The 13,278-nt window shown below is 35.2% G+C and overlaps 3 protein-coding genes and 1 pseudogene across 3 annotated transcripts; 3 read left to right on the plus strand and 1 right to left on the minus strand.

The window, feature by feature from the left end:
- Positions 2,652 to 4,923, plus strand: LOC104759203 (pentatricopeptide repeat-containing protein At3g29230-like). Its single transcript, XM_019238852.1, has 2 exons — positions 2,652 to 2,790; positions 3,015 to 4,923. Exons 1-2 carry the CDS (start codon positions 2,652 to 2,654, stop codon positions 4,328 to 4,330), a joined length of 1,455 nt encoding a protein of 484 aa, XP_019094397.1. The 3' UTR covers positions 4,331 to 4,923.
- LOC104759204 lies at positions 6,028 to 7,047 on the plus strand (annotated as a pseudogene).
- On the plus strand, positions 8,616 to 10,202 carry LOC104755626 (cytosolic sulfotransferase 9-like). The gene has a single exon (XM_010478038.2). It carries the CDS (start codon positions 8,701 to 8,703, stop codon positions 9,727 to 9,729), a length of 1,029 nt encoding a protein of 342 aa, XP_010476340.1. The 5' UTR covers positions 8,616 to 8,700; the 3' UTR covers positions 9,730 to 10,202.
- LOC104755625 (glyceraldehyde-3-phosphate dehydrogenase GAPC2, cytosolic) lies at positions 10,060 to 12,558 on the minus strand. Its single transcript, XM_010478037.2, has 11 exons — positions 12,425 to 12,558; positions 12,288 to 12,311; positions 12,100 to 12,200; positions 11,744 to 11,859; positions 11,549 to 11,648; positions 11,310 to 11,456; positions 11,138 to 11,198; positions 10,947 to 11,044; positions 10,706 to 10,848; positions 10,538 to 10,621; positions 10,060 to 10,445 (listed from the first exon to the last, which is right to left on the minus strand). Exons 1-11 carry the CDS (start codon positions 12,426 to 12,428, stop codon positions 10,313 to 10,315), a joined length of 1,011 nt encoding a protein of 336 aa, XP_010476339.1. The 5' UTR covers positions 12,429 to 12,558; the 3' UTR covers positions 10,060 to 10,312.

The following is a 13,278-nucleotide window of genomic DNA, read 5'->3' on the forward strand; positions in this document are numbered from 1 at the left end:
GTCGTCTGATAGCCAATTTATCGTTAGATTTATACATATACGTCTTGTGAAAACAATTTGAATTAAATCATTTTTTTTTCTTTTGCTAATTTTCTATTAATTACGTTGTTATTGGAACATCTCTAGATGAAATTTAGACTAATCCTAACATTTGCAACGCCGCAATGACCAAATAGACTCGGTGAAAACCTCAGCTCCGATAGTCTTAATTAACTATATATACTCTTAAATCTTCTACTACTTTTGGGAAAATTTTCTTGTACTTCATCAATTACGCGTTGACAGAAAGAAATTGCAAACATTATAATATATTATATATATATATACGATTATAGACTACAGTTCATGTTAATTACATTGCAAATCTGAGAAAATCCAGAACTTAAACTAAAAAACTTTTACACAAAAAAAAAACTAAAAAAGTAAAATTTTGTACCTTGTTAAAATCAGTCAAAAGTAGCTAGTGATCAATAAGAGATAGAGAGAGAAAAAAATTGAGCGCAAGCTCAAGCATGTTTGTGTGATAAAAGGAGAAAAAGAGCTATACATGAAAAGAAGAAATGTATCATGGTTTTGTCACTTTGTGATAGAAGGCTAAAACCCTAGATTTATATTTACAGTCTTCCCAAGAGGCATATATATATATATATATATTTATATGTATATGTATATTTTAGATAGAATAAACATATAATGCAGAAAGCGAAAGGAGAGAGATTGAGTGGATCAATATAGATATGTGTATGTGAATAAGTTAGGCTTGTTATAGAAAATAAGTTGGTCTGAGACATAGACACAACTGTGGTAGGACTCATTGATGCAGTTAAGTTTCTTTTGTTTCAGTCTGTCGATTACGAACCCTATTCCCCTAAATCAGCTTTTACCATTTCATAGCTTTGCTCCTCAATTTCAACTCTACCCTACTCCTATATATATAAGTGTATTAATTTAATTCACATATATATATATATATATATATATATATATATATATATATATATACTGCGAACGTATTATTATATAATATATCCTTTTTAGAAATATTTACATGCATATAAATGTGCAATTTCCTTCTAATACCGAATCATCCATATAAATAGATTTTCTTCTCGAATTCTATATTAATTTCGAAACCTATGATATATCCTCAGATGAATTTAAATTTCTATCATAGATATGCAAAAATACATTATGATGATTTAAACAAAGTCATGCATGTATTATGATTTATACGTACGATTGGGACTATACAATATAAAAGTTATTGTACCATGTAACATAACTTTTTGAAAGCACATATATGCGTTTAACTTCTAGATCATCGATGAATATATATGTATGTAAATGTGAATTCTATATGTATAAAAATTGTGCAAGATTGGCTGTAGATCTAGCAAGGTTGTGCACAGTGCACTACATATCATGTGTACACATATTAACCAAAATATAAATGCCTACTGGCATATGAAACATTTACATGATAGGTGTGCGTCTAGGGAAAAAAAAAAAGCATGAGACTTATACTCCCTCCGTTTCACAAAGAGTGTCATTCTGGAGATTTTTCTTTGTTTCACAAAGACTGTCAGTTTACAATTCCAATGCATTATTTTATAGTTCTAATGTATTTTTTATCTTAGATTTCCTTGTTTTACCCTTAATTATAACTAAAATAGTCTATTAAAAACTTATTAAATAAGGGCATATATGTATATTTCAGTATTTTCTTAATTTGTGTGAAAAGTGTTAGAGTGACACTATTTGTGAAACGGATGGAGTATAATTAAAAGGGAAACGGGTAAGTTAAAGGCAAAACAAAATCAGATGTGTTTCGAAAGGAAAGCAAAACTTTATCTATTTATGCAAAGTAAAGGGTTCAATTACCGATTGCTATATCATAGGAATTAATAGGGCTGCATCTGCTGTTCCTATTAACAATGACACCGCCCATCTCTATTTTTTACACACTTCTATAAGCATTTACTTACTTTTTACCTTGTTTATAGATAACGTATAGGGTTGTTTAATTTAGGTATGTTTTAAAGTAACGTAATGCAATTTCATTGTTACTTTTCCTAAAAAATTTATGCTGCGTACACGAACGTAGTATTTATTAGCTATTCTTGCTTTATCAAAAAAATAAAAAAATAAAAAAATAAATTATTACTCCCTCTGTTTCAAAATATAGGATGTTTTAAGCAAAACACGCAGATTAAGAAGTCTTTACTTTTAACAAGTTCAAATCCTATATTATGAAACAAAAAACTTCTCCAAAACATCCTATATTTTGAAACGGAGGGAGTATTAGCTAATAATAAAACTGTATGTTTTTGTAATTGTCTAAACCTTCTAACTCTTTGAGAAGGTTTTGACTTTTTGTCTTCAAGTCCACTACTTTGTGAAATCTGATGATGATGATGAACTCATCAAGGTGCGCTAAATCGAAACAGTTCCATTGAAAGACTCATACTTTATTATTTTTCTCGTGATAGATCTGTAACGTTTGTTCCTAAAATATCAAAAAATTGCGAGGGTTGCTGTTGTTTCAGCTTTTAAATCACCAAAGAGGCTTTTGGAAGAGAAGCTTATCTCTTTCTTGGAGTCATGTAAAACCCAGAAACAGCTTCTTGAGGTTCAATCACAAACTTTAATTCATGGTTTACAGCATAACGATTACGTCGGTCCCAGAATCGTCGCCGCTTGTTGTCGAATCACGAAGATTGATTACGCACGCCAAGTGTTCGACGAAATCTCTCAACCGAATGTCTCAGTTTGGAACGCTATGTTTAATGGGTATGCGCAGAGAGATTTGTGCAACGAAGTTTTGTTCTTGTACAAGAGAATGAGAAGCTTCGATGTGATGCCCAATTGCTTTACTCTCCCTGTGGTTTTAAAAGCTTGCGTGATGGTTAAGGATCTTAGACAGGGAGAGGAGTTACAGTGCTTTTCGATTAAAACAGGGTTTAGGTCAAACGCTTATTTAGGAACTAAGTTGATTGAGATGTACTCGTGTGCAGGAGTGATAGCATTGGCGAATAAGGTGTTTTGTGAGATGGTTGAGAAAAATGTTGTTACTTGGACTTCGATGATCAATGGGTATCTTTTGAATAAGGACTTAGTCTCTGCTCGACGCTTTTTTGATTTGTCTCCTGAGAGAGACATTGTGTTGTGGAACACTATGGTATCTGGTTATATTGAAATGGGGAATATCATGGAGGCTAGGAGTCTTTTTGATAGAATGCCTTGTAGGGATGTCATGTCATGGAACACAGTTTTAGAGGGTTATGCAAATATTGGAGATATGGAAGCGTGTGAAAGGGTTTTTGATGAAATGCCGGAGAGAAATGTGTTTTCTTGGAATGGTTTGATCAAGGGTTTGGCTCAAAATGGGCAGGTTTCTGAAGTGTTGGATTCTTTTAAGAGAATGGTAGATGAAGAGAATGTTGTCCCTAACGATGCGACATTGACTTTAGTCTTGTCAGCTTGTGCAAAGTTAGGAGCTCTTGATTTTGGGAAATGGGTACATCAGTATGGAGAGAGTCTTGGGTATAATAAGGTAGATGTTAATGTGAAGAATGCTTTGATTGATATGTATGCAAAATGTGGAGCTATAGAGATAGCTATGGAAGTCTTTAAAGGCATAAACAGAAGAGATTTGATAAGTTGGAATACCATGATCAATGGTTTAGCTGCACATGGACATGGAACTGAGGCCTTGGATTTATTCCATGAGATGAGAAACTGCGGAATTAGACCTGACAAGGTAACATTCGTCGGTGTTTTATGTGCCTGTAAACATATGGGTTTGGTTGAAGATGGCTTGGCTTATTTCAGTTCTATGTTTACTGATTTCTCAATCACGCCACAGATTGAGCATTGCGGTTGTGTAGTGGATTTACTATCTCGTGCTGGTTTTTTAACACAAGCTGTTGAGTTTATAAACAAAATGCCGGTAAAAGCAGATGCTGTTATATGGGCTACTCTACTTGGAGCTTCAAAGGTTTATAAGAAGGTGGAGATTGGTGAACTTGCTCTTGTAGAGTTGATCAAGCTTGAACCAAGAAACCCGGCTAATTTTGTGATGCTCTCAAACATTTATGGAGATCTAGGAAGATTTGACGATGCTGCTAGGCTAAAAGTTGCTATGAGAGACACCGGTTTTAAGAAAGAAGCAGGTGTTAGCTGGATTGAGACTGATGATGGTTTAGTCAAGTTTTATTCTTCGGGAGAAAAGCATCCTCGAACAAAGGAATTACAGAGGATTTTGAGTGAGCTGAAGAGCTTCAACATCCTTCTTGATGAAGAAGAAGAACTTCAAGATTATTTTATGTAATCTTATAGAAGCGTTTGTCAAGATTGGAGTTTTCAACCAAGTTTCACTATAACCTCCGAGGCTATTCTATACTCACATGCCATTGCATATACTGCAAAATGCAAGAGAGTCTCAAGAATTCTCCTTGCAAGGTTGTACCTATATAGGAACTTGAAAGACAGTGTTGGTGTCTGCTTGCTATTTTGAGTCCAATTATTATTACAACATTGAAGTGGAGAAAAGCACTCTCGAGAATGTGTTTGAGTCGTTTTGCAGCGGATTTTTCTACTTGGGACTTTTTAGGAGCAATGCCTTGAGGATGTGTTCTTTTCATAAGGTACGAGGAGATGGCAAAAGAGCCTTGTCCTCAGCTGAAGAAGCTTGCTGGAGTACTTGAGTTACCGCAAAAGAAGAAGAGAGCAAATTGGTAAGACGAGGTTTTATACTTTTGATCCTTTTGTAATCTGAGCTTAGGAGGTCAAAAAGATCATGAATGGAATGGTTCACAGGTATTATCACTTTTGTAGATATCTATTTTGGAGAGAACTATGTTGAGAAGGAGCCTTAAAGGTTTCTCCTTCTGCATTTTGATAACCACTTTTAGCTGAGATATATTGAATCAAAATTAATCCATTTCTTTCATTTCAATAATTGATAAGTTCGAGTCCAAATGGACTTTTAATTTCATAAAACATGACATGTGCCGGGTTAATAGCAGTTGCCAGTGAGGCTTCGAGTTGAAAGGAAAAGCCAAAAACAATGGTTTCAGTAAAGAACCTTTTTGTTGAAATTGCAAGAAACGTTAAGAGAAAGCAAGAAAAAAAAAACCCTACAAACTCACATGACTGATGAGCTTAAATTCGGTAAAAAGAAAACATATATAGGAATCATATATATATAAACGAAACTCTTTTGTGAACATTAATTCATAAGTGTAGTGTGTCTCTCCTTTTTTTATTCAGAAACGACCCAACTCACAAACTTTATCGATGCATATCTCTGGTGTCAACTTATATATAGAGGCCTTTGACATGTGAACGATAAGATATATCAACGGCACTCAGAACTGTAATTCCACTCGTTTTCGTTCCATGACACCAACTTGTCGCACAATGCAATCCTAGCCTTATAGCAGTTAGCATCGAATATATAACGTTTTCAATACATATTTTCATTGTATCCTATTTAGTTTATTTATTTATTTATTTATTTATTTTCTAAAAATTAAACAATTAAAAGCCATAAAAATGTGATCTCGGAATTGGGTAATTAATCATGCAGCCTCCCTTTAATTGTAATGTGTGGTTGTAAAAAAAAATAAAGATTCCGTGTTCGTAGAATCAAGATCCCCAAAAAGCTCAATTTAAAATGTAGAAGTAAGATCCCCAAAAAGCTCGAGTTTAAAAAATAATTTGTATAAATTATGGCAAATATACCTCTATTAGTAGTAAGAAAGCCTTTTATTATTAAGTGTTTGTTTTTCATTTTGATTTTGGGCAAAAATTAAACCAAGAACATGACTTACTAACTAAAAGAATGAAGAAAAGAAAAAAAACAATTCATGCATTCTCAACTACGTACCACGTTATTGCTGGAATACAGTAGGTCAACGAAATGTTTTTCTAATCAAAACTACAAGTGCGACTTTGCGATTGCAATATATCAAAATATACGAAGCAAAACAAAACAACAAAAACAAGAACAAAAAAAAAATAATAATGGATGAGAAAGATATTCCAATGAACTTGAGGGAAGAAGAAGAAACCAAAAGTTTGATCTCTTCACTTCCTTGGGAGATAAATTACCTTGGGAACAAGCTGTTCAAGTACGAAGGACATTGGTACTACGAAGACATTCTCTAATCCATCCCAAACCTCCACTCGGGTTTTAAGCCACAAGAAACCGATATAATTCTTGCTTCTTTCCCCAAATCAGGAACGACTTGGCTCAAGGCACTCACATTTGCACTCGTTCAACGATCAAAACACCCTTCGGACGATGATGATCATCCTCTGCTATCTCATAATCCTCATGAGCTAGTGCCGTATTTCGAGTATGATCTGTATCTCAAAAGCTCAAAACCGGACTTTACCAAGTTCTTATCGTCAGCATCATCTCCAAGATTGTTCTCAACTCACATGTCGTTACATGCGATTCAAGAACCCTTGAAGGAGTCTCCTTGCAAGATCGTGTACGTGTGCAGGAACGTGAAAGACGTGTTGGTGTCTCTTTGGCATTTCCTCAATGCCAACAAGGGAGTAGATTGGAGTGATTATAGCCAAAGCGAGAAGATCATTAGAGAGGAGGACTACTCTTTCGAGGCTATGTTTGAGTCATTCTGCAACGGAGTTACCCTATACGGTCCCTTTTGGGACCATGCCCTAAGCTATTGGTGAGCCAGTTTGGAAGATCCCAAGCATGTTCTTTTCATAATGTACGAGGAGTTGAAAGCGGAGCCTCGTACTCAGGTCAAGAGACTTGCAGAGTTCTTGGATTGTCCATTCACTAAAGAAGAGGAAGATAGCGGATCTGTAGACAAGATCTTGGAGCTTTGCTCTCTAAGTAAACTAAGCAATTTGGAGATCAACAAAACCGGAGCGTTGGATGGAGTTAATTTCAAAACTTATTTCCGTAAAGGAGAAGTTGGTGGCTGGAAGAGTTATATGACTCCTGATATGGAGCAAAAAATTGATATGATCATCGAGGAGAAACTCAAAGGTTCCGGTTTGAATTTCTAGAATTATGTGTGGTTTATGCATTAATAATAAAAAAAGTTACATTGTTACTTTGATGGTAATATTATGAATGGTGTGTATGTGGTTTTTGTTTCTTTTTTATAGTCAATAAAAATACCTTCAGAGGTTAACAGAAGATTAGTTGTAGCATTGTTCACGGGGATTCGAAATTTAACATGGTTTCCCCCGATTACAGAAGATTAATATTTGGACCTAAAAAACATCTAGTATCACTCCTGAGTTATCTAAAAAAAATTTAGTTTCAGGACAATGGTTAAATTTGTTTTCATATTTAGAAACGACCCAACTCACAATTAAACTTTATCGATGCATATCTCTTGAGTCTTTGACATGTGAACGATAAGATCAACGGCACGAGAACTGTGATCCCACTTGTTGTCGTACCATGACACCAAACTTCACAAACTTGTCGCTCAATGGCTCAATATGCACTCCTAGCCTTAGCATCAAATACATAACGTTTTGATCACTACTTATTTTAAACAATATTAGACAATTAAAAGCCACAAAATGTTATCTCCGAATTGGGTAATCAATCATGCAGTCTCCCTTTAATTTAATGTGTGGTTGTAAAAGAAAAAAAGGGGTCAGATCTTTATAACAATAAATTGTAAGACACGATCTCAATATTTATAAGACTCCATGTTCGTTTAGAGAAAAAGAAAAGATTCGTGTTGGTAGGTAAATTGTCCATCTTTACAAATAATATACAATGGACTATATTAATGTCTATACAGTATTTATTAGTGACATGATTGGTTGATATTTGTTAGAGAAGTCCAATATTTTATATAACATAATTATTTTGTTCTATACATATAATAAGATCAATTATACATCAATTACTTTAGTAAAAGAATAAATTTAGAGCATCTCCAACTCATCTGTATATTTGTCCGTCTAAATAGAGAAAAATATAGCAAACAATTTCTATTTTAAAGACAAATTTGCTCCAACCTACTTCCACTATAAAGTTTATCTATTTTAAAGATAAAAATAGAGAAATTCACCGAAAATGGTTTTACGTTTTTTTTTTGTGTTGTTGTTGTGCAACTACTATATTTATGTTTAGCACGAATAAAATAATCAACTAAAGTATTCCTTTAACAAAAAAAGACACTTGAATATAAGTTTGTATATCTTTAAATTATTTCACTGGATAATATTGATTTGATTTTCACATTTATGAATAATTTAGATATAGGATTTGATACATGGTTTTGTATACCCACTTTGAAGCTCATTTTTAAACAATTAACAGTTTGTACAGTGAAAAAAATAAGACTATATATATATATAAATATATATATATTATAAGAAGATGATATTATATATATACATCTTCTTATATATATATAGATTATAAGAAGATGATGTTGATCCCCAAAAAGCTTTATTTTTCATTTTGGGCTAAAACCAAGAACACTTATTAAAAATCAAGAAAAAGAAAAAACAATTCATGCATTCTCAACTACAACGTTATTTTATATTTTATTCACGTTATTGCTTGCTGGAACTGGAATAATACATGCGGTAAGTCAACGAAATGTTTTTTTAAAAGCAAAACTGGAAGTGCGACTTTGTGGTTGCAATATATCAAAACATACCAAGCAACTGACAACAACAACAACAAAAATGGATGAGAAAGATGTTCCAATGAACTTGAGGGAAGAAGAAGAAGAAAACCTAAGTGAAGAAACCAAAACTTGGATCTCTTCACTTCCTTGGGAGATAGATTACCTTGGGAACAAGCTGTTCAAGTACGAAGGATACTGGTACTACGAAGACGTTCTCCAATCGATCCCAAATATCCAGTCGGGTTTTAAGCCACAAGAAACCGACATAATTGTTGCTTCTTTCCCCAAATCAGGCACGACTTGGCTCAAGGCACTCACATTTGCACTCGTTCAACGATCAAAACACCCTTCGGATGATGATCATCATCCTATGCTATCTCATAATCCTCATGAGCTAGTGCCGTATCTCGAGTATCTCAAAAGCTCAAAACCAGACTTGACCAAGTTCTTATCATTGTCATCATCTCCGAGAATGTTCTCAACTCACATGCCGTTGCATGCGATTCAAGAACCGTTGAAGGAGTCTCCTTGCAAGATCGTGTACGTGTGCAGGAACGTGAAAGACGTGTTGGTGTCTCTTTGGCATTTCTTCAATGCCAACAAGGGAGTACAATGGAACGATTTTAGCCAAACCGAGAAGATCATTCGAGAGGAGGATTACTCATTCGAGGCTATGTTTGAGTCATTCTGCAATGGAGTTACCGTATACGGTCCCTCTTGGGACCATGCACTGAGCTATTGGCGAGCCAGCTTGGAAGATCCCAAGCATGTTCTTTTCATGATGTACGAGGAGTTGAAAGCGGAGCCTCGTACTCAGGTCAAGAGACTTGCAGAGTTCTTGGATTGTCCATTCACTAAGGAAGAGGAAGATAGCGGATCTGTAGACAAGATCGTGGAACTTTGCTCTTTAAGTAAACTAAGCAGTTTGGAGATCAACAAATCGGGAGCGTTGGGTGGAGTAGATTTCAAGACTTATTTCCGTAAAGGAGAAGTCGGTGGCTGGAAGAGTTATATGACACCTGATATGGAGAACAAAATTGATATGATCATCGAGGAGAAACTCAAAGGTTCCGGTTTAAAATTCTAGAAATTATGTGTGGTTTATGCATTACTTGATAATAAAAAGTTACATTGTTATGGTTATATTGTTACTTTGATGGTAACGTTGAGTGATGTGTGTCTATGGTTTTTGTTTCTTTTTGATTTTCAATAAAAATACCTTCAGAGGTTAACAAAAGATTAGTTGCAGCGCTACTGGTTGAAATTGATTTCAACTTTTCATTGCTAAACTTAATTTGTTTGCTCTGTTACTCGCGTGATTTGACGATCAACAATAAATGGGACAAGAATATCGTATTTAGATGTGGATTAGGCGATTAGCCATGTTGAGATTGCAGTGCATGTGTGACTTGAGATAAATCAGGTAAACCATAGCTAAACTCAAACTAACATAATAACCAGAACAATAGTTTCAGTAAAGAAACTCATTTGGTTAAAAAGCAAAGAGAAAGCAAAAAGATGCTACAAACTCTCATGACTGCGCATGAAATCAGTGAAAAAGCATAGGAACATTAAAACGAAACTCTTTTGGACAAATCTAGATTGTTTTTTTCTCTTCCCATTTTTATTCAGAAACGACCCAAACACACAAACTCTTCTCTGGCGTCAACTTAGGCTTTTGACATGTGGACGATAAGGTCAACGACACGAGAACTGTAACCCCACTCGTTGTCGTACCATGACACCAACTTCACAAACTTGTCGCTCAATGCAATTCCTGCCTTGGCATCGAATATGCTTGACCTACACGCACAAACCAAATATTCAAATTTTGTCCTCTCGCCATTAATAAGATCCCAAAACTGTATCGATCTGTAGATGGATCTTTATTTTACCTGTTGTCACCGACAAAGTCAGTAGACACAACATCATCCTCAGTGTATCCCAAAATTCCCTTCATCTTGCCTTCAGATTCTTCCCTGAAAATATTTAACCAGAAACATAGCAAGTAGTTGAATATCTTCTATAATGTGGTCAAAAGAGTGAGAGTTAGTGGTTTTTACTTGATGGCCTTCTTGATTTCATCGTAAGTTGCAGCTTTCTCAAGTCTAACAGTGAGATCAACAACTGAGACATCAACGGTTGGAACACGGAAGGACATTCCAGTCAATTTTCCATTGAGGGATGGCAACACTTTTCCAACAGCCTAACAACAACCACAATACAAATTAGACTCAAAACAATTCCTCAGTAAAAATTAACAAAAACACTAACTCTACGTTAGAGCATGAGATGAAATTATACCTTGGCGGCACCAGTGCTGCTAGGAATAATGTTGAAGGAAGCAGCTCTTCCACCTCTCCAGTCCTTCATCGATGGACCATCAACAGTCTTTTGAGTAGCTGAATAGCCAAAATAAACAGTTATTATTGAGTCAAAGTTCAGTAAAAGGCGATACATATAATACCTAATGAAACAAATTATAATTTACATACCGGTGATAGAGTGGACAGTGGTCATGAGTCCCTCAACAATTCCAAACCTGTCGTTGATAACCTACACAAACCAAATTGCAAATTTCAATACACTGAGAGGGGAATTAACAATAAAAATTCTTAAGCCAGAACATATTTCACAAGTTCACAGAGTAAAGGAGAAAAAGCTGACCTTGGCAAGAGGAGCAAGGCAGTTAGTGGTGCAACTAGCGTTGGAAACAATGTCAAGATCAGACTTGTACTCATGCTCGTTGACACCAACAACGAACATGGGAGCATCTTTGCTTGGGGCAGAGATGACAACCTTCTTGGCACCACCCTGAATGAAATTGAACAATATGATGATTTCAGATCTCTATAAACGAGTGCTCGAATTTTCTATCATAAGATAAACAAAACCCGAAGACAAACCTTCAAGTGAGCAGCAGCCTTGTCCTTGTCAGTGAAGACACCAGTAGACTCAACAACAAAGTCAGCACCAGCCTCACCCCATGGGATATCCTCAGGGTTCCTTGAGAAAGAAAACATCACCAAATCAGAATTTCACAAGTCTCAGACACTGAAACAAACAGAGATATACAGGAATATAAAAAGATTTTAAGTTACCTGATGCCGAAAACAGTGACTGGCTTCTCACCAAAGAGAAGAGTTTTGTCATCCTTAACCTTAAGTTCATGGTGCTTCCACTGACCGTGAACACTGTCATACTTAAACATGTATGTCTGCAACAAATTCGATACCATTAGAAACATGTATGTCATCCTCGAACTTATCGAAACTAATTCACACAGATGAACGATACATCAAACCAGTTTTCAGATCTACCATGTATACTACTGGAAAATCAAATTTGATTCGACTGTCCAAATTCAAATAAATCTATAACCAGATCAAAACGATACTAACATCAATCCAGCTCGAACTAGCAGTATCTAAAGGGAAAGAGAGAGAAACAAACGAACCATGTACTCGGTGGTGATGAAGGGGTCGTTAACAGCAACGAGCTCAACATCATCCCTCTGAAGAACAACTCTCGCAACCAAACGACCGATTCTTCCGAAACCTTCACGAACGATCAAAAACTCAGATTCCACACAGATCCAAATCAAATAAACATATGTAAACACGATTAAGAAAAAAAAACACTCACCGTTGATTCCGATCTTAATCTTAGCTACAAAAAAAAACAAAAAAATCAAAATCACGATCAGATTCGAAAAAAGTATCAACGACGAAAACGATAAATCGAAGAGATAAACGCAGATCATCAAGGAGTGAGAAGCTCACCCATTACTGAAATTGAGATTGAGAGAGGTGTGTGTAGATGATGATGAGATCGAGAGAGAAAATAAGTGAGTGAGGGGGTTTGGGTTTGGTGAGGCTTTAGGGTTATTTATATAAAAGAGAAGATGAATAATATGATCGAGTGGCTGAGATTTTTTATCTTGGGGAAAAGGTTAGATAGAGATCAGATTCAGTATATATTTTTACAAGATTGCACTTTACTTTTTCCGTTATTTACCATTTTTTGCCACTGTTTTTACCCACCGTTTAGAGTAGGATTAGTAAGGGATTAAACACGGATTTGGGAAAACTAATGGCGCTTGCACTTCACGCGCAGGTTGTGGGAATATTCGAGGTTTATGCTCAGTTGCTATGGGCCGGGCCAGGCCTGGCTGATCTGAAAATATTCTTTTCCACAGCCAATGAACCTATGCCACGTATGCAAGCACGGCCAAATTAAATTACTCGTAATTAATTACTTTTGCTAAATTTTGTTAGTTTTGGACCCTACCAATTTTTTCTTTTTTTGGGTTAGTTTTGGTTTATTTGATAACCTTTTTGTAATGACACTTTATAATTCAACCATTGTTTTAGAATGACCAAGGTGAACATTTAACTTTTTAAACACTAGTGTATTTAAAGGTGTTTTGTTTTCATCAAAAGGCAATGCATATTACTATTTTATCTGAAGCTTCTTCTAGATGTCTTTATCAGAATACTTTTTTGCTTACTCTATCAAAATATTATAATTTCTTTCATACAACATAATATGGTGTTCAATATTTATCTAATCGATCGTGACTTGATACCAAGACACATAAATGCTCCACTTTGAGAGGTTTGGTAGGTCAGATGAA

This window comes from Camelina sativa, chromosome 17 (assembly GCF_000633955.1).
Source record: "Camelina sativa cultivar DH55 chromosome 17, Cs, whole genome shotgun sequence".
NCBI classification, from domain to species: Eukaryota; Viridiplantae; Streptophyta; class Magnoliopsida; order Brassicales; family Brassicaceae; genus Camelina; species Camelina sativa.

What these genes read in the sequence shown, in the direction of transcription:
- LOC104759203 (XM_019238852.1), top strand. Translation starts at nt 2,652, where the DNA reads ATGGTTTACAGCATAACGATTACGTCGGTCCCAGAATCGTCGCCGCTT. An exon ending in TGGAACGCTATGTTTAATGG is followed by an intron (nt 2,791 to 3,014) that starts GTATGCGCAGAG and finishes ACTCGTGTGCAG; the next exon opens with GAGTGATAGCATTGGCGAAT.
- LOC104755626 (XM_010478038.2), top strand. Translation starts at nt 8,701, where the DNA reads ATGGATGAGAAAGATGTTCCAATGAACTTGAGGGAAGAAGAAGAAGAA.
- LOC104755625 (XM_010478037.2), bottom strand. An exon ending in TCATCACCACCGAGTACATG is followed by an intron (nt 11,860 to 12,099) that starts GTTCGTTTGTTT and finishes AATTTGTTGCAG; the next exon opens with ACATACATGTTTAAGTATGA. An exon ending in GACTTTGTCGGTGACAACAG is followed by an intron (nt 10,446 to 10,537) that starts GTAAAATAAAGA and finishes TTGTGCGTGTAG; the next exon opens with GTCAAGCATATTCGATGCCA.